The sequence below is a fragment of the Balearica regulorum genome, chromosome 16, assembly GCF_011004875.1.
Source record: "Balearica regulorum gibbericeps isolate bBalReg1 chromosome 16, bBalReg1.pri, whole genome shotgun sequence".
NCBI lineage: Eukaryota > Metazoa > Chordata > Aves > Gruiformes > Gruidae > Balearica > Balearica regulorum.
In genome coordinates, this window is record NC_046199.1 from 10,562,805 (window position 1) to 10,583,265 (window position 20,461).

General features: G+C 46.5%; 1 protein-coding gene across 2 annotated transcripts in view; it reads left to right on the forward strand.

Annotated features, from left to right (window-relative positions):
- The first annotated feature begins 9,891 nt into the window (after positions 1-9,891).
- Positions 9,892-20,461, forward strand: part of NKAIN4 (sodium/potassium transporting ATPase interacting 4) — a 53,356-nt gene continuing 42,786 nt past the window's right edge. Inside the window, exon 1 of one of the 2 annotated variants that reach the window (XM_075768688.1) lies at positions 9,892-10,340. In XM_075768688.1, coding sequence (XP_075624803.1) covers positions 10,287-10,340 — 54 coding nt within the window. In that variant the 5' untranslated portion in view covers positions 9,892-10,286. The remainder of the gene's footprint in view (positions 10,341-20,461) is intronic. The other variant, XM_075768689.1, reaches the window with a different exon arrangement.

Below are 20,461 nucleotides of genomic sequence, written 5' to 3' on the forward strand. Positions count from 1 at the left end.
GTGTCGGAGAACAATCTCCATCTGTTGCTTTCCAGATATTTTCCAAAAGTGAGGGTGTATGGGATGGAAAAAGGACCTGGAGCTGCTCTGTGGTGGTTGGAGGCATGTGCCAGGAGGGAGCATTTATGCTATCACTGATTTCTTTTTAATCATCAACTGCAGGCGCAGAGCAATGCTTTAGCATTTACATATGAATCCCACAGAGACAATGTGCCGCTCGTTTTCAGTGCAACTCCTAGTCTGGCCTTCGTATTTAATAAGTAGGCTATTATCTTACTATCAGTGCACGGGAGATGAACAGGAGCCGTTTTCATTACCATTAATGGTAGCTACATACATAACCCCGTTGCATCAATGGGAAGATAATGGGCCCTTAAATGTGCCTGTGCACGAAGGACAGAGGGAGGGGTACGAAATATAAAGCAAACTCGGCTTAAATAATTTGCTCTTCCAGTTAAGGAGAAAGCAATCTCTTCTGATAATCACCATTATTTTCTGGTAAACATGAACTAATGGGCAATGAGGTTCCCATTATACAGACGCTGTATTATCGGCTCTAATGAGAATATTAATCTTAGTTTTTCCGTTATAATTGGTAGACAGTCCAGTGGTTGGTGTCGGTGGTGATTCCGCAGCGGGTGTGGAAGGGCACGCGTTGCATGTTCAATACTTGTGCTTGCAGCCTCAGGGGAGCAGTGTTGGGCAACATTTTCTATCCGTTGCGGTGCAGGGCTGGGAGACTGATGCCTCCCGTGGTCTTAATTTACCAAACATGTGTGTTCATGCTCAGTCTGGGCAGCAAACTCTTGCAGTGGCAGCTTTGTCTTTCTGGGATCAGAATTGCTACTACCAAAGAAGCACAAAATTGTGCTTCTGTTTTCCCTGTAGTAATACTGCATTTTGCCCTGAACCAGGAGTCGTCTTCAACCCGTGATGCGCAGTGAGCAGCAGACCGACCCACATGAGGGAAGCCTGCAGGATAGCACTGTCTGGTTTTCAGTACGAATGAAGGGAGGCCACAAACGTTTGCCTTTCTTAGCAAGGAAATAAATGCACGCCATTCCCTGGAAAATCCAGTTTGCTCTGTTCCCAGAATTTGGGATGGATGCATAGCTCTTTTCCTATCTCTGCAATGTGTGACAAATACCTATTCTAAGGTAATAGATAAAGCCAACAAGAAACATTTACAAAGGTGTCCTGCATTGTATTCCCTACTTTTTCCCTTTCTCTAGTTATGAATTGATTCTAACTTAAAACTAAATTACAGATATTTTTAGTACAATTGCTGTTGTTATAGTTATTATGCCCACTGTTGAGGACATATGAAATGTGACGATAAGGAACAAAATACAGGATAAAATAATAAAATATAAGGTAGGCATAGCCTCTTTGAGCTGTTTTCCACATTCAGATTTGTCAGATAGAAATCGTTTTACTTGGCTGCAAAAGGATAATACTCAAACATGGAAAGGGCAGTCCGACTGGAGGGCACGGAAAACAACTAGAGCCCAAGTCTGCAAAGATTTCATAAACACATGTGTCATAATTGCAGTGAGGAAGACTATTAGCAAGCGAAAGCTTATTAAGGTAACCTACCTACAGTGCAATTTTGCTTGTAATGTTATAATTTTGAATGATGGCTTTGAAACTTCTTAGGTTAAAAAAAAAAAAAAGTCTCTGGAGCAGGATTTAAGCCAAAGAGCATTCATTTTCACTTCTTCCTCTTTTACAGATTTCCTGAACCCTTTCTAATCTATTAATAAGACTTGATTTTTAAATATTGCAGTCCCTCACATAAATGAAGCAGCATTACCACTCATTTTAAATTCCACAAAAATACCTGAAAAGTTCTCTTCTAGAATAGCTGGCAGCATGAGCATGGTGTTGGGAGGCATTCCTCATAAATCTTCAAATATTAAAGGAAAAAGAGAAACCACAACCCTCTATTTTGACTTGTTTATTAACACCTATGTGGGCTGAATAAAATACCCGGTACTAGCAGCACTTCTTGTGGACTGAGAAGCCGTGGATTTTTGTAGCCTTTTTCTCTCCCAACAGACCTGGGATTAGCCACTATATCAGAATAACGTGCAGGATGTCATGAGGCTTAAATTGAGGGAGAACAAAAAGAAATGTAGATACCCTTGTTAGATACATCCATTTAATAAATCTGAAGAGCAAGGAGCAAGGCATAGACCTGTTTGCATGATAAATGTCACCATCCATGTTCTGTGTTGTCATTACTTATGACTGTGAATAATAATAAAACCCTGAACTCAGCCCTTTTAGCTCCCTGAGTAGTCTCGTTAATTGATGGGAATGTGATAACAGCCTTTTCTTGGAGGGTTTTTTGGCAATTCTGTGTGTTGCATGCTCTGAATAGCACCCTGTGAGCTGTAAGCAGGTTGTCACCTGAGCCACCAAAGACTGGATCTCATTTTCAGCTTAACGGGCTTGAGAACTCAGAGTGACTTCGGGGGTGTCTTATTTTTGTAAATGTTGACAGAAGCTCATTGCTACTAACATTACACCACATAAAAAAATACTAGAAAAATAATATGTGAAATATTTTCTGCCATGGGATGAAGCATCAGTTGTTATGAAATGTTTATTTTTATTATTATTTATTATGCTGAATAAACAAGATTTATTTTTTTATTCATTATAGCATTCAGGGCTATTGATATTCATTGCATTTGGCAGCCACAGCATAGCAACCTTACCCAGCTACAATGAATATTGCCATTAGGTTATATAAATGCCACGTGCACTTAACAAAATAGTCATTTCCCTCTCGTTGCACAAGGGAACATTACTTTGTCCTGCCTTTTCAGCTGAGAAACCCATGTATAAGGGCTTTTCTGATCCATTTCTTCAGTTATCTTGACACATCCAGTTACCAGTACAGCCCTACTCGTGCTCAGGCAAGAGAAGTCAGAGTTCAGGTGGGAGTTTAGTCCTACAGCTAAAACCAGGAGTCCTGCCTACACTATGGATCACACGCCGCAGCCTCCGGCGCTGAATTTCATGTCCAGCTCTTCAAAGCACAGACAAGATCAGGAGAGTAATCAACCCCCACCGTTCCACTGCATATTTATAGGGAATTCACTTCTGATTTGAGCTCACCGTGCCCACTCCTCCATGCAGCCAGGAGTGCAATTTAATGCATCCATTTTACTATCAATCAGGTTACTAAGACATCCTTTCATTGTTTCTTCACTTCATAGCTAGAGCTAAAGGAAAGCTTTAGCAGCTAGTTGTATTTAGAGACCCCCATCAGACCTTCTGCCTGCGGACATTTTTTTTCATTTCAGGAATGAGACAAAATTTGGGAAGTCTTCCTATTAGACAGCAGAAAGCCTTACCTCTGATGTTAAAACAGCAAACAGAAAAGCAAAAGCTTTTATTTAACAAGCAGCTATTAGAACACACAGCTTTAATTTTGTGTTAATGTCACGTATGCATCACATCACAGTTTGAGGCTACCAAAGTGGCCATGTAGCATGGCCAGGGCAGGATGAAGAAGCCTGGAAGTGCTGCTAGCTGCCTGTATCTACCCTGTGACATTCAGAATGAACTTTGGGAGGCTGGTTCAAGTGGCTTATTTCCAAGGCAATTAATTCTTTCTAAAGTAAATGTGTGTAAAAAAAAGTGCTCCTTCAACCTGGTGGCACCTGACACTGCTGACTTCTTAATAAATATTATCTCTCGCTAGCTGGGATTGGAAAGAATATCAGTGAAAACATGGCAGAGAAGTAGCTCTGTTTTGGATACGCATGTGTTTGAATAGCTTCTGACTGCAGATTTCATACCACCTACCTCAGAGCAGTGCTCATATACGCCGGCTCCTGACACCCTACGCTCGTGCATGCGCTGCTGTAGATGTCCTTCAAAAGACGCTCTAAAAGAAACTTGTTATTGATTTCTTCTTCATCGTATCACATGAGACTTGTTAAATTGACTCGGGGAAGTTCGTAATCATTTGAGAGGAAAAAATTCATTCCTGAGCAAACGGGGGAGCAGCTTGTCTAAACAAGAGTGCCCTAAGCCACTGCCCAAAATTGGAGACTGCTCTCACCCTTTAGGCTCTCTTTTTGCCATATCATTTGAGAAATGCAACTGTTGCATGGAAACCTTGGATAATCACTTGGTATCAATACCCAGGGACCTTGGCAGCTGCATTGAATTACTTCTTGGTTACTCTGCCTAGTGAAATTGCAGCTGGAAATGTGACTGCAGTCATGCCAGCTACTCAGATTGCATGGGCTGAGATGCTGGGATGTCAGCTGTGACCGCTTGCTTTTCCTACGTGAATTAACCCTTCGGGCACTGCCCCCTCCCTACCCAAGGCCGTGCCTATGAAAGCACCTGCACCGTTTACCCGGGACCACTGACACGCAATCCTCAGAGCTGCTATCACCCTAATTTGAGCAGCTCTTCCCAAAGTAGTGCAGTGGTTGTTTCATGTTCTCGGCCCCCAGGTTGTAAATAAGACAGACTGGGAATTTCAGTGAACAAGGGATGCTCTTCCGTGCTGCTGCTCAGGTGAGGTGATGGCCTGTGGCACAAGACTCCCTCCCGCAGACTAACAAAAGTGCTGGCAGGTTCCAGGGTGCCTCTGTCTCTCTGTCTTTCCTTTATAGTCATGGGGAAGTAGAAAAAGAGTTACTTGAAAGGCTGCTTGTGGGACGTTATGGTGGAATTTTCAAGGCATCTTACTAAAGCTGTAAAAGTGTGAATTTGAACCTTGACTCCACCGTAGCTGTAAATGGGTGCCTGTGCGTTTGATCCAGGGGGTGAAAAATGCAGTGTGATATAATACCAGCCCTGTTTCTTTCATACAAGCCCTTGATCGTACAAACAAGGTACCTGTATCAGCTAGATGTGGACAAAGCATTCACCTTGCTATTATTCTGACATACCAGAGAGCCGAGTCAATCTGCCTTCCACCTCTGCCATCCTCCACTTGCTCATCAAAGCATGATGAGAATTTGTTGTGCAGCTCAGCAAGTTAATATTAGGGAATTACAAATGTAGAATGTAGATGATGGTGGTGTAGAAATGCCGAAAAGCCTGATTAGGAGCTGCCTCCCCCTGCAACATCCAAGACTTCACAGGGATCAGAGAGAAATGACACATTTCACACACCAGTTCTGATAAATTTTACAGATTGCCCTGGGCTGCTGGGGAACCAGTTCAAAGCATAAAAGTCATTGAGATTGTTTCCTTTCTTGTATAGTGATGAGAACAATTTTTGAAACATTGTGCTTTGCTCTCACAGGGATGTTTTTCTCTGTGATGTATTCACCGGGCTGCAAAAGGAGGGGACAAGTGTGGTTCCTTTGGACATCACCTGCTGCGGGTGTACCACTGCGGTGCTGCTCGGTTTGTGCTTCTCTGCCTCTCCGGTCCCTCTGGAAACAAGAAGGACATGTCTCTGCTATTGCCACCGCTCTTAGGTCTTCTACTTTGATAGTCTTGGCTTTGGCTGGCTACGGTCCCGGAGCAGCTGAGCTCTGTAACAACTCTGTAGTTACTACCCCAGGGTAATGGGAGGTTTGAAAAATTACAGGTTTAAAATTAGAAAGTCAAAAGTCCTTGCCCTTTTTTCACGATCTCCCTCTCTTTCTAGCTGGTTCAGTAATCCTTTTCTATGTAAAAAGTCTCCAGTAAGACACATGGGAATATCACAAAGTCCAGTTCTTGTAGCCAGACCTGGCTGCCCAAGGTGAGCAGTGGCAACCTCTGGTGACCAGCAGTGAGGTCCTGTCACTGCATCAAAGTACTCTTTTGAGGAGGACAGAGGCTAGTGCCCTTTCCTCCTCCCACCCAGGAAGATGATTTATCCTAATCCATTTGTACCCGGATACATTTTGAGTATCCACAGTGTCCTGTTGCAGGAAGCTTCACAGCTCACCCACCTCTTACGTGAAGACTTTCCGATTGATCGTTTTGAACGTGTCCCCTGTGAAATATTGCTGTGCACAGTGGAAAACTGCCATCAGTCAGATGACTGGCAGCGGGTTTTACTTCTAATTTGTGATAAAGAAATACGATGCGACATGCCACCTTGGGGAGGCTGCTGTCTGCCCTGAAGGAGGGGACCGGGCTGGCTGATTAGCTCGTAAGGCCATAAAGCACTGGGACAGGCACCTTTTGCCTCTTGGATTGCTAAGGTTGAAGGACTCGGACACCACTGCATTTGATCAGACATCTGTAAAGGCACCGTAACCCAGATGATGTTATTAAAATGGAAAGGAGGTGAATATAAATGAACTGAGTGGAATAATGCACCCCACGTGTATCGTGGGATGTAAGGCCATCTATAGCTTTCAGCAGCTGTGACAATTACAGGGTTTGGGCTGCGAAGAGACGTGTCCCCAGCTAATACTTTTAGCCTCTATTGCTCATCTTGATCTGTCAGAGCGAGGAGGCTGTGGGTACGAGAGCGCTGTGGTAAGATACTGCTGCTTTGTTTCAGGCTTGCTAACTTTGCTTCTTAAGTTCTTCTGAAGTAAACCTGTGACTTCTTGAAGCAATTTGGGTGTAATCAGCCAAGAACAAGTGATAACAAGGTCCCGTTGTTGCAGGTTAATCTCCCCTAGCAGTGCAGCTGGATCCATGCAACCCCCTCAGCACAAGAAATTTGGATGGGAAGAGGTTCTTGATTCAAGCACTGGCTAGGAACAGGGATGTTTGGTCTCTGGAGCATCATTTGAACCTGAGGATAATTCCCAACTGGATTTCATTCCTCCATGAAGTCAGGACCTGACCAGCACGTGCATCAGGATCTTAAAGTGAAGGGGCATCCTTGGGAATTAGAAGAAAAAAGAAACAACTAGGATCTCTTAAACATACCCGTGGGGCAGCATTTGGAGAGGACTGCAATAATGACTGCTTGACTAATTCCTTTGTCTTGGTCCTCTCCTGATGGCTGTCTGATGGAGAGGGATGGAGGTGCCTGCTATTGCCTTGCTCTGTGTACACACGTCAGGGATTGATATCCCTGCTGAGAATCCCTCAGATCCCATCCAAAACCTCTTAATCAGAATTCCTTCTTGACATCCAGACTGGGCTCTCAAAGCAACATTTTTTCTGTCAAAAGCTTAGGGCGAGGTTATACTTGGGAAGTCAAAAATTCAGAATACTGAGCAATTTTGGCTTGCTTTCTTTTTTGCTAATTTAAAGTTGTAGTTGGATTTGTGACTTAAACTCTCAGGATAGGTGTGTGGCCCTGCAGCACTCATGCAGGAACGCTGATGGGTCAGGTCTTTGCCCCATTTTTAGGAGTTGCTGGTGGCTGCTGTGGCCATGCCAAGCCGAGTGCCACTGTGTAGTGGTGCATGGGGGATCACTGGGGGTGCACTGCACATCAGTGATGGCACTGTGTTTTGGCAGCCTCTGGGCTGCCTCATCCAATGGTGCCTTGATAATCCACCTACTAATTAAATAAACCTAACTAGGATCTATGTTCTACATGTTTTATTGACTTAGGTCCAAATTCAGTGAAGTTAATATTTCATCTCGTGGAAATAAAATATTTTCTGGAAGTCTGCAGGAGACACTTTAATTGGTCTGCAAAGAGTAACCAAAAAACCAAACCTGTTGTCAGGAGACTCAATCTCAGCGCACCTTCACTGGTGCCCACAGTCAGAAGAGGTTGGAGACTACAGTACTGCAGCAAGCATCCAACTTTCAACGTGGGAGTAGCCCCACTAAAACCAGTCAGGCTACTTGGATGTTTAAAGGTAGATCCCCTCTGTGTCCAGGCCTCCTGCTATACCAATGTGGATAAGAAATCATACGAATGAAGATTACAAGATCAGGCTCTGGGAGTTTTAAGTCTCTCTCTTTGAAATACAGGTTATGTCGTCCCTGTGGTTTCACCCTTAATAAGCTAAGGAGAGTCACTGCATGTTCTTTCAGATGCATGTGGAGTACCAGCCAACGCATGGTTGCCTTCTATTTAGCTTATCAAGATAAAAGTGCAGGTGGAAAAAATGCTGTTTATGTCAAACTTAGTATTTCAGCAGCAATACCTTTTGCTGTTTCACATGATGTCTCCTTTGTAGTACAACTGAGTTGGAAAATAGCTATGCTTATGGGAGGTTTTTAGAAGCAGGAGGCAGTACAAGAGATGCAGGAAAGCTTAAGAAATGGCACAAAGGCCAGGTACTAGCGTGCATGGCTACAGCCCAGCCGTTCCCATGCTGTTCCCAGCGGTTTCCAGAGCACATAACACAAACCAGCCTAACCCCAGCCTGCTTTTGGCAGCCTTCAGCTCCTGTTTTAATTCTGATGTCAGGTTGCCTGACCCTACAGTGCAGAGTGAGACTGCCCTATGCAGTTTGTAAGGAATGTATCATCCGCATTCATTAAAAAAAACCCAACCTGGTTTTTGTTTCTATTGCCTCCACCACCCAAATACCATCTTCCTGGGAATACAAATACTGCCAAAGCTGCTTCAGTCTGCAGCTTTCTGAGCGAAGTAAATTGGTTTCTTCTCTGGGTGTATTCCTTTCACCTATAATAAAATGTGTTTTATTGTATCTGACTGCATTAATTGATGCCCTGGTTACGTGCAGTGCACAGGTCAGATAATCAATGTACTTTACCATTTAAAACCAGTAGGATTTGTGATCAATTCAGAGTCTCCTAATCTTAGGTATTCAGAGTTTGCTTGTTTGTTTGTTCTGTTTCTCCCTGTGGCTGATTTGAATAACAATAATCTTGTTAATATAAGGTTTTTAACATTCGTAGCACTTTTGGACTAATCCTGCTTCTTTGGGGTATAGTCAGGCAATGCTTTCCTTGAGTAAAATGATAGAGCCTCTGTCATTGCAGCTACTGTCTCCTCCTCACACCACCACACAATGAGCAGTGTGGCATGCTTATTTAAAAGGAAAGCAGAACTGGTCACTCATGGTATGAAGTCACACCCTGCTTTGGAGGCAGAAGCAAAACCCTGACTTACTTCAGAGGAAGAAGGAACAGCCTGAGAGTAACAGGGCAACTTGTCGTGCAGCCGTCAGAGTCACTGGAGATTGCAAAGAGACGACATCGTCATCAGATGAGTCTCCCCAAAGCTTCTTATCCTGTTGTGTTGAGCTTAGCAACAAGTCTGTCCCAGTCACAGTGCCTGGTGTGTGACCTGCTCCTTGGGCTGACCAAACGCGTAGGGCAGGGAGGGCTGACATCATCCCATGTCTTCTGGACCCTGCTCCTCCTCCTGGACTGGAGGCAATGTGAAGGACTCGTGTGTGTAAAGGAGGTGGTTGTGTGCTTCTGGATTTGCTCTACTATTTGCAATTGAAGTAGACTTACTTGCTTTTCGACAGATACAGGGTATGGTGAGTGGTTCATAGATGCTGCTCAGGTAGAAGCTCTTCTTGGAAGAAGAGAGATGCTCCCCTACATCCCTCTACTACTAGTCAGCTGTGATTCATTGACAAACCTGGGTACATACTTTAAAATACCCACAAATGCGCATTTTAAAGAATTCCTTGTCTTATCCCCCTTTCTGAGTTTGTCTTCCATGTGCACTTTCGCTGACAAATTTTATGAGAAGAACCATTGTATTTTAGGTTAATTCTGGGCTTCACAATTTTTATGGTGGGCATGCCAGCACCTGCACGGGGAGGAAGGTGATGGGCATATGTGGAAGCGGGAGAGAACTGCCTGTCCCCTTTGTGCACAGCACGGCTTGCCTGTGCAGCACGCCCCGCTGCCCCGGCACATACCGGACAGCCCCGGCAGAGCCAGCACCGCCTGAGGGGGGGCGGGGGAGAGAAGCGTCCCATCACGGGAAAAAAAAATAAAAAAATCAGGGGCTGCCCTACCAGCCCTCGCCAGGGAAAAAGAGCTGCCCCCGGCTGCGCTGCCTGGCTCAGCCTCCCGGGAGAGGGCTCTGCCCGGGGGGGCCGGGAGCATCCCACCGCGCCTGCCAGGGCTCCGGGGTGGGGGGAACCCGGCGGCAGCAGCGAGCCCCCGCCCCGCACGCCCTGCCAGCATTCGGGACGGCAGCCGCCGGCGGGGCATTGCCCTTTTAAGCTGTGGCCCCACTGCCTCCTCCCCGGCTCCCGGAGGGGCTCCGGCAGCCGCCGCGACCTCCCTCCCTCCCTCTCTCCTTCCCTCCTTGCCTCCCTCCCTCCCTCCCCGCCCGCTCCCTCCCGGCGGCGGCGGCGAGCGGCAGCTGCGGGCCGGGGCGCGGAGAGCCCCAGGGAGGCGGCGGGGCCGTAGCGGGGCCGTAGCGAGCCGGGCTGCCCCTGCCCCGCTGCTCGGGGACCATGGGATGCTGCACCGGGCGCTGCACCCTGATTTTCCTCTGCACTTTGCAGCTGGTAAGTGGAGGCGTTCCGGGGGGGGGGAACGGCGGAGAACGGGGCCGGGGGGGGGGGGGGTGTCGGCTCCCCGAGATGGGGATGGGAACAAAAGCCCCCCCAGCGCCTCGGTGCCCGCTGCCCCGGGGTCGGTAAAGGCTCCGGTCACTCCTCAACTTCGTATCGGAGGACGAAGGTGGAGGGATGTCAGGCTGCGCTGCGGGGACGCTTTGCTCCGCGGGGGGGGGGATTTAGTGATGCCTAAAACTCGGAGAAATGTTTAAAAAAGAAAAAAAAAAAAAAAAAAGGAAAAAAGTTCTCAATTCATAAGTTTGGGCTTATAAAATACAACTAAAAAAAAAAAAAAATCACTCCGTCAAAGGAGTCCCGGCGGGCTTGGTGGCGATGTTGCAAACCAAACCAAACTTCAGGCGTGCGGAACCCACCGGTACCTTCAGCCTCTTCCACATCCAGCTGCAAGAAAGGGCTCGCCCGTATCCCACCCTGCTCGCCCGCACGGGAGGGCTTTGTGCTGGCTCGGAAGACATTCTTTCAAACCTCCTCGGGATGAAGTGCTTAGATAGAATGTGCTTGTAAATATACATATATTTATTTAGGAATAAACTTCCCGGTGTGCGGACAGTGTGGTCCCTGCTGGGCACGGGTTCCTCGTCCTCTTGACATCTGCGTACATGATAAACAAAGGTCTGGTTGTTCCCCGAGTGTCTGTGCATCCAGGCTGGATCTGGAGGGTCCCCTTCTTGTCAATAGCTAATGGGCTTCAGGGCTTCTCGAGCCTTAAAAAGGAAATGACAGCATCTAGGTATTTAATTTCATTTACTTCTTCCAAATTTGCGTTATTTTGGAGCGTGAGCAGCGTGCAGGAAAGGGCAGGTTTCCTGCTAAGTTCTGGTGAATAGTAAGCCAGTGCCAAGGGGTGAGTCTAGTTAAAACTCTTTGTTTTGGAGTTGCTTACTGTGACAGCGGTGTGTTTTTGCGAAGGGATGGCAAGCGGGCACTTTGCTGAACGTGGGAGAGAATCTCCCGTTCGAAAAAAAAAGGCGAACCTGCTAGTTTTTAAATGTAAACCATCAGCCTAAAATCGAAGGGGAAGAAGGTGGGAACACAACCCTGTTAACGCTGACTAGCACAATCGGAAGATGCGGGTGGAAGATTTGACTTGTAGTTAAACCAAATGCAGAATAGAAGCGGTGGGGTTTTCTTGCACAAAGTGTCTCACTAGGCATATTTATGAGCGAGTTGAATGGCCGGGCAGTGTATTTAGTCTCCTGGATTATTTCTTTTGATTTTTCACCCGTGATCACAGAAGAAAGAAGCTGTACCCTGTATTACATTAGAAATTGGCACCTCAACACTCACTGTCTCTTAAACCCATCACTATGTCATCCTGCTTTAAAGCACACACTCAAACACACTGGAGGAAAAAAAAAAGAATCAGAAAAAGCCATGAGCTGCCGGTGCTGTTCTTATTTCTGACAAGCGTGGGAGTTTTCTTGTATCCAAGATACAGGGACAAAGAACCCCCAGCATTTTATTTTCCTTAAGACCCTCCTCCTTGAAGAAAAGAATCAGTTTGGCTCATTCTTAAGCAAGTTTGGATGCCTTGGCCGTAGCGATTTCCCATGGCACTTGCTGGGTGAATTGGTAGAGCTGGAAAAATGTGAACTATGGTGAGGGAATTCCTGGAGCCGTGCTCTGATGGGGTGAGGTCAGGAGATCCTGGCTGGTTCCCAGCAAGTGCTTGGGTGAGGGTGCACCAGCCTGGTGCTTTTTCATTATTTTTAAAAAATTTTTAAGCTAACTTTGTCTGTAAATAGTCACATCGCTTCCACATCAGTACAGCCAAGTGACCTGCAGGACTCACTGCTGCTCAGGGTGGGTTGTGTTAAAACAAAACACTGATCAGGCCAAGATCATCAATAAATTATAATGACGTGAACTTCCTTTGTTCCTCTCATGTCTCTGCTCTGCTTCATTTGATACTTTGAACCCTTCACAGTCTTCCCTGTATGTTGCCAAGCGCCGTGTCTCCCACTACTGAAATCCCGGGGGTGAAATTGTGGCTTCTCTATGATCTGCGGATGCTTTGCCTCTGACTTAGATGGGGCGAGGATTTTAGCGCTGGGATTTCCCCCGTCAGTTTTGCAGCACACTCCTATGTTTCTTTACATGTTCTCCTGTCTGTTCCTCAAGACTTCACTGGGGCTTTTTATAAACGATGAACGGAAACATGAAACAACCCCCCCAAAAAAATCAAATTAGGAATTCAAGTTGCAGTGCTTCATAGAGATTGTTTTATTATTAGGTGCAAGTAGTTGAGTGAGTGTGTAAGGAAGTGTTTGCACGCTGCAGCCTAAATGTTTCCCTGGAAAAAAAGGCAGAAAACAAACATATTCATCATTGCAGTGTGTGCTCCCAAAGAAAAAGTTTGTGATCCACTTGGAGAGCAGAACAACGTGTGAATTCAAGGAGCCGCTACACAATGCGAATACCAACTAGATCTTCAGCCCCCCACGGAGTGAGCGCTCGTGGCAGAGATAGAGGAGGAGAGCCGTATGCATCTGTCTGAAGAAGATCAGGGCTGACTCCCAGGCGGTTTGCTAATCAAGGGGGGAGGGACAGCTGTAGTTTGAATAAATAATTTGCCATGTTCCTATTTTACATTGTTGTTTCCTTGAAATGTCCACGTTAGGCTCTTGCTTGGCCAGTCGGTGCTGCAGGGAGGCTGCGAGAAGGTTCTGGCTCTCCCTCCCCCTGGTCCCAGTGTGTCCCTGCCCCTAATCCTTCCCTTCTTCCCGATCCGCCCGTTTTCAGCAGAAATTTGGGTGAACGTTGGCCCAGGTCAGGGCTGCTCTGCAGAGGAGCAATAAGCTCAGCCACAACATAGAGGAGCTAGGTGATGGGGTGTTTGTAGCCCAGAATTTGTGCATCCCAAGGGTGTTGTCACCTCTCAGTTCTCGCTTTGCCCCATCACCTCTGCCATTCAGGTGCTGATGTTACCTACAGCCCTTGCTCGTCCCTCCCAGCCAGCTGACTTTCAGCAATTGCGTATTAAGAAACACAAGCAAAACTTAAATGAGTCATAGGCCTCCCCAGGAAAAACAATCAGGACTCTGTAAGAAAGACTCTGCAGAGGGTTAAGAAATGTCCCTTGTGGAAATTAGGGTTGAAAAAGGCTTGTGAAGAGCAGGATTTCCAAACCCCTGTGGTATGACAGGGTGTCGCACCCAGCAGGACCGTGGACTGGGTGGGTCGTGGTGAGAAACCACAACCGAGGGCTGGGTCTCAGGCGGGGAGATATTAAAAAATCATTGATTTGCTTCTCTTTCTCTGCCAGTGTGAGACTGCACCCAAACGGTGTATTTTCTGGAGCAGTGAGTGATTGTGCACTGAAGGCACTATATGAATTTATTTCCACCAAGGCATGGAAAAATTCCCTCCCTCCCCATGCCCTGTCCCAATAAATCAAACAACTGTAGTTTCTTTACATTCTGTCCGTGGATTGAGAGCTCAGATGCCAAGCAAAGCCTGGAGACAATTTTACAGATACATTATAAATCCCCCTAGAATAAGAGCTTCTAATGGAAAAAGTGACTAATACTTCAAATGAGCACAGAACAAGGCGCCCTGGGACGGGACTGCGTATTGAGACTAACCAAAAGTAACTATATACCTTTATATATTTATTTTCTCATGTTCTCTTTCCCCCTCACTCCCTTCTCAGCGATGCCTTTTTAATCTCTTACAGAAGGGGGTGACCAGTTCTGGAAACTATTTGAAACCAGCACAGATCCTAAGTACTAATTCTCTTGTAACTAAAGCGGTCGTGTCAGTTTGATCGAGGCACAGAGCGATGAAGAGCACGCAGGGGGTGAGGGCAGAAGGGGTGTACAGCAGATGGGCAGGTGAGATTGCACAGCAAGTCAGGCAGGGCAGGATCTGTGCAAAAAAAAAAAAAAAAAAAAAGCCTGTGTTAAAATAGGTGGGCTTGATCGGATCGGCACACGTGGGCTGCAAGAGGGAGGGTGGTAGAGCATCTTCCTACCCAAGGTAAGGAGCGAGCAGGATTGCAGGATCTACACTTCAGGGGTTGTGGAGATGCCGTTCTTGGCCTTCTCCTCTCCATCCCAGCGACGTTTTGAACTGGAGGCAGGGTGGGCAGAGCAGGACCTGTCTCTCCCTTCCTCTGCAGCTGCCTCCAGAGCTGGGGCAGTTTGATGCATCTCCTGAGGGAGGTCTGAGCTCCCACAGCTGTGGTGGGGCTGAGCACAAAGCATTCGAGGCAAGAGCAGGTGCGAGGGGAAGCGCAGTGTCCCTTTGCTCATCACGCTGCTCAGGACCCCTCCGAAATTGCCTTGTGCTCTCCCCAGCTGTTTATCTCCTCCATGTTTTGTGCTTAAATTATAATCCCTCTAGGGAAGGGACTGTCTTTCATGTATACACGCAGCACCTAGCGCCGTGATGGCTTGTACCTTTCCTGAAGTCCTTGAACAATACTCCAGGCTAAATAATAACGTAAGTCTAAAGACTACATTTGACAGATGCTGTCTTCTCCGTGTCTGTTCCAGACAAAGGAAAATTAAAGCTGTGCCAATAATAGAGCTCGTCAGCATTTTCCACTAAGGCTGACTTTCAGTAGAAACCTGGGGATTTGACTAAATGAATATTTTCGTGAGAAGTATCTGCTTTCCATAGACAATTCTGAGTTTTTCTCCCAAGTTTTGGCCAGAATATTTTGGCAAAAAATCAAAAATGTGCTGGCAAATGTTTGCTGTGCTGGCAAACATTTTTAATTTTGGAGTTGTGGAGCTTTTCTTGCAAAAAGTTGAATTTTTGCATGAGGAGATTTTTCTTTCTTTTTTTTTCCCCCCCCTCTTTTTCCTGAGCAGCTGGAGTCAGTACCGCTGTAGCACAGTGGTCTAAGCCCAAAAGCTTCTGAGCAGCAGAAGGGAAGAGGAGCTTGGGGTATGTGTTTCAGACGTGCCCCGTTGCAGATTGTGCCTTGCCCGGCAGCCCACATCCGCGTTTCCCATCGCGGTGGCGGAGACTGCAAATGACTCACAGGAGCCACGTTTCTTTGTGTCCTCTAACCAAACCCATCTCGCGCTTTCAGACCAGGAATGAAATTTGGCAAAGGCCAAGCCAAAAAGCAGCTGAGGGCAGGGTGGTATTGAAGTCAACTCTTCCTCTTGGAGAACCGGGGCTTTATTTCGGCTGATGCAGTGTGTTTGCCTGCCCACTCTCTGAATTCTCCTGGTCACTCTCTGCTCCTTTGCCTTCCCCTTTTTCATCTCTGCGAGCACGAGGGCCATGCATGAAGAGAAGGAGCCAGTTTTCCCCCGATGGGGAACCTCTCCCCTGGCCGGTGTGGGGTTAAGGGAGCTGACGTTGCTCCATTGTGTGCTAATAATATACGGAAATTTGGATCATTTTGGCTGGGGTGCAAAATGGAGCTCTTCCAAGAATCTGCTCCAGGGGCCCTCAAGTAGGAACTCTTGGAGAACAAACTGGATAACAAAGGCCAGATTGTGATCGCTTTTCCTCCAGGAAAACTCTGGAATAGCCCATCGCTTTTCGAGCACTTAAGAAAATGCATATGTAAGTGCCCCAGCTGTAGCATTCCCTTTTCCCATTAACAAAACGTTGGGTTGGAGGTCAGCTGAATTGAACCTTCCTTTCTTATTAAAAAAAACCCCAACAAACAACCAGGGATAATTTGTGATTTGGTGTCCTTATGCTTGTGGGGTTCCCTTTGTCCCCACTCCTCCTGGGCTGCAGTAGAAGTGAGGAGCACACCTAACTGCATAGGTTGTGTCTCTGTGTTTAAGTTTGGTGGAAAGAGGGTTTTCAACAAAGTGGAAATTTTTGTCTCAAAAGTAGCACGCTATTCTCCCATTCCCCGTCTCCAGAACACGAGGAGGGGAAAAAGGACATTTCTGGGCAAAAAAATGAAAATACTCTGGCATTTAGCAATGTTTGCTGAAAATGATGGGGGGGTTATTGTGCCAAACCCCAAATATTTTGACCTTTTCAGAAGTGTTTTCAAGCTTCTGTGAAAAAGTTGAAAAGTCTTACTAAAAAGAAGTTGGTTTGGTGTTTTCTTTCTTTTTTTTCCTTTGGAGTTGTGCACTCTGGAAGTTTTCATCTTCCAAATATTTCTGACATCATCATGTCTCCCCCAGATTTTGTTGGGGTTTAAGGGGAGAAGTCCTCTAAGAGAAAGCACAGGCTTGTGCGTTCCTGCAGGGTAGTGGCTTGCTGAGTTGACTCATGATCTACTCATAGGTCAATGTTTTTTTATATTTTTGTTGTAAAAGGAAACTCAATGAATAAACAACCTATAGAATTGCCAATCTGAGATATTTCATAATCATTTCACAATCATAATAATACCCTTAAGTTCATGAGATTCCAGAATAAGAATAAATTACTTCTACTTCACTTGTTTATTGAGTTCTGATAAGTGTCAGAATCTTATTTCTTCTTCTTCTTCTTGCCAGGGATAACAGTAGGGACTACAAAAGCGAGTATTAATAGTAGTGAAAAATAGCAAATCAGTAGCAATAAAGTAATAATAGGAAAGTAGGTAGTAATAGTAGGGATGAGAAAAACTGAAATGATTGAAATATCTGGCAGAAATCTCTGAGGTGGGCTTTCAACAAAAGTGCTGCTTCTCACCAGCACGTCAGATTTGTGTTTCATGTTGAACACAGAAAAGTCAATGGTGATGTTGCTCTGGCTTCTCCCTGGGTTAGCTGAGCCCTGGGGCCACATCTGAAAGTCCTCGTGAAGAACAGAAGTTTTATTTTGCTGTATGTTCTGAGGTTTCACAGACTAGAGAGGAGCGAGCAGCAGTTCTCTGCTGGGGCAAGATCAATAGCTCCTCCCTTGACTTCGCTGGAGCTCATTAACATCAGCTGGCTTTTCCAAGGGATGCTTCTTGGTCTCATTTCCACAAGGACTTAATTGCCATTTTCCTGGTGTCTGTGGCTTGTTCTCGGCACAGCTGCTTCTGTGTCAGGATGTTAGACACAAATATGTTGTTTATCAGGGAAGCGCACGTCCCAGATTTTCTCTCAAAGGTGAGGGATTCATGGAAATTAGGAGAGCAGCTTTTCTGATCCCCCTTCCCCCTTCATCCTGGGTGTTGTTTGGGTGAATCTAGGTTTAGTAATTGAGGTGTCAGATTCCCTGACACCTTTCGGCTGAAAGGATGATGGTGTGGAAACGGTGACCTCCGCTGCCATCTGCCACAGCTTAATGAAAATATACCGTGGGAATCAAGGCAACAGCTTGTCTTCATCACCTGCTTGGAGAAGGCAGACGTCAGGAGTAGCTGTGCCAGCTTCCTTTGCCACCTTGCAGCAACTGTCCAGCCCTGCAGACAGCTTCCCACCTGCTCCCCAGGCTCTCTCAGGCCAGCAAAATATCTGCTTTCTTTCCTCTTTTTTTTTTTTTTCTCTCTCCAGTTTTTTCATCCAGTGCTCAAAACTCTAGAAAACCAGGCCCGTCATCATATTTTTTCTGCACCAATGGAGCAAGCACACACATGTCCACCCAGCTGCTGGTTTTCAGAAGTGTGGGGGCACAAGTTGCTGCCCCGTTACGGCAGCAGGCAGTCCCGCTGCACAGCGATGGGGAGGGCTGAGCATGGGGGGGGGGATCCAGATCCAGCCTTCGTGCCTTGGTCTGCACTTTGGGGCAGCCCCTCACCACGCAGACTTTCTCCCTACTGCTCTGCCCTCAGAGGAGACAAGAACACAGCTGAGGATCCCCCGACGGGATGCCTGGAGAGGGGGGAGACGGGGCTCCTCATCCTGGCTTGCTCCATCCCACACCCCGCAGAGCTGCCTATGAGCTCAGTCTCCCAGGTCTAGGAAGGCATTGCTCTGGGATAGGATCTGTTTTCTCAGCACAACTCTCCAAGTCTCTTTCCCTGTCATTGTGCCATCCCCCAGTGAGCTGGGACATTGCTGACCTGAGGAAGGTAGGTCAGGATGATACAGGACAGGCTCTTTCCTTCATTAGTGAGCACTTGGGCAACCAGTCACCTGGTCAAAGATATGAAAGAGCAAGAATATTACTGAGGATAGTTAGGTTGCACTTGTCCTCAAGACCTAGGTACACTTAATAAAAAATGAATCCTGGTGCTCAGATGAATACGGTTACAACCGATATACAAAGCTTGCAAAGATGCCTCCTGTGACCCCTCTCTGGGGAACGGGGACCTGTCCTGTGTCTGTGGTGACCCTGACACCAGCCTTGGACCCATTAAAGCGTCTGGTGCTGAATTATATTTTCCAAATGCTGTTCTCTGGAGATAGTTCATCTGTAAGCACCGTTTCATCTGAACAGGGAAGGTGAGATAGAGGACACTAAAGAAGGGGATGGTGCATTTTATTACCCACACAGAAGTTATAAAATATTGAGTGTAACCTTGCATGGAGTGCTCTGTATGGTGTGTTCATCCATCACAGATAAACAGCCTCACCACAATTAACAGTTTGTCACAGTTTGTCACTGTCTATCTTCAACTCCACCTGAAAATTACCTCTGTAGTATCCAGAGCTCAGTCTCAGTACTGGGACAGTTAACCTACCCGGAGATCAGGAGGAATCTAAATCCTGGCCTTAGCCGGATTTCTTCATATTCAGGAGGTTTGAACATTATTCTACAGTACTTCCACAACAGCATTGCCCTGCACAGTTGGGAGTATATTGGGTTGTACTCTAAGGTCTACAAGCAAACTTTCCCCCTACATGAAGCTCAGCAGATAGATAGATGATCTTTTTGTGGAGGGTACATGGCAGGATCTTTGCTTAATATTACTGCTGTGGTCCAGATACTCAGGAGTGCCAAACTCCATGCTGTGGGGCTTGGGAGCATCCTTTCTTCCTTTCAGAGGTGCTGGACCCCTGATACTCCATTAAGAGGAAAATAGTCCCACTTTGGTGGAAGCAGCACATCCAAATGCTTCAAGGACCAGGATGTAGTCATGGGCACTTAAAAAAAAAAACTTTTCTGCTTCCCCATGAAGGAATTATTGAGTGAAGCTGACTGGAGGAAAAACTCCTCTTGAACCAAAGACCCACCTCAGCAGGACAAGAAAGAGCTGGCCTGGCCTGACTGGCTTTGACCTTCATTTAGCAGTCTTGAAAGCAGCAGAGACCACAGGTATGTGTTTGCCAGCTAACAGGTCCACAGAGAGAAATGATCGAGACCTCAGACTTTGGTGGACTATTGCACTTCCCCAGAACCCAAAACACCTTTCCGGTTCTGGACCAAACACCTCCTGTTCAACTGCAGTGCAGAAGAGCCTCTCCTGCAGCTCTTCCCTGGAGGACACTGAAGGGAACATCCAAATCTCTGGCCAGATTTGAAGACTCTGTGCATTTAGATAGCTTGCATGAATATCTGAACCAGTGGCTACTTAGCCAAATCAAACCCAGTTCCTAATTTCCCGTGGCTGCTGGTAATCCGTTAGCAGCAGATTTCCATGTGTGAGATGAGAATGGGCTCTGACAGGCGGCTGGCATGCCTAGCTCTGCCAGACAACACACTTTTTGTGATATCATTGTGGGAAAGGCAATACACCTGCTTATATTGTATATGTACAGAATTAGGGGAGAAATCTGATTATCCTAATTACTCAGAAATGCTAAATATGTGCAGAATACTGTTTGGCTAATTAGCCTGGGAGGTTGCTGGCTGTTCGGCAGGGAGGAGAGCGGGTGTTGGGAGAAGTGTGATGGGAGTTCGCAGTCTGTTATGTGCCCTTTGCTTTCCGAGCATGTGGAGAAAAGTGAGCACAGGGGTTTGGAGATGTGATTGCCAGCCTTAAAACAAATTACAAAGGGCAATTCTTTTTCAAATGTCTGCCACTTTTTAGGATTCTGGGTCTTCAAGTTTCCCATCTCATTATTCTGAGAGGAGACGTTCAAGGGAAGCATGGGTCCTCCATCAAACAGCTGGCGAGAGTCCCTGCGCGACACCTTCTCGGAGGTGTCTGTTCTGCGTGCTCTTTATCCTGCCTTTGCGCTGGCCAGGGCAGACTCCCAAATGCTCTCAGAAGCCTGAGGAGACCGTGGTGATAGTTGGTCCTGTGAATGGTGCTGCTTTGT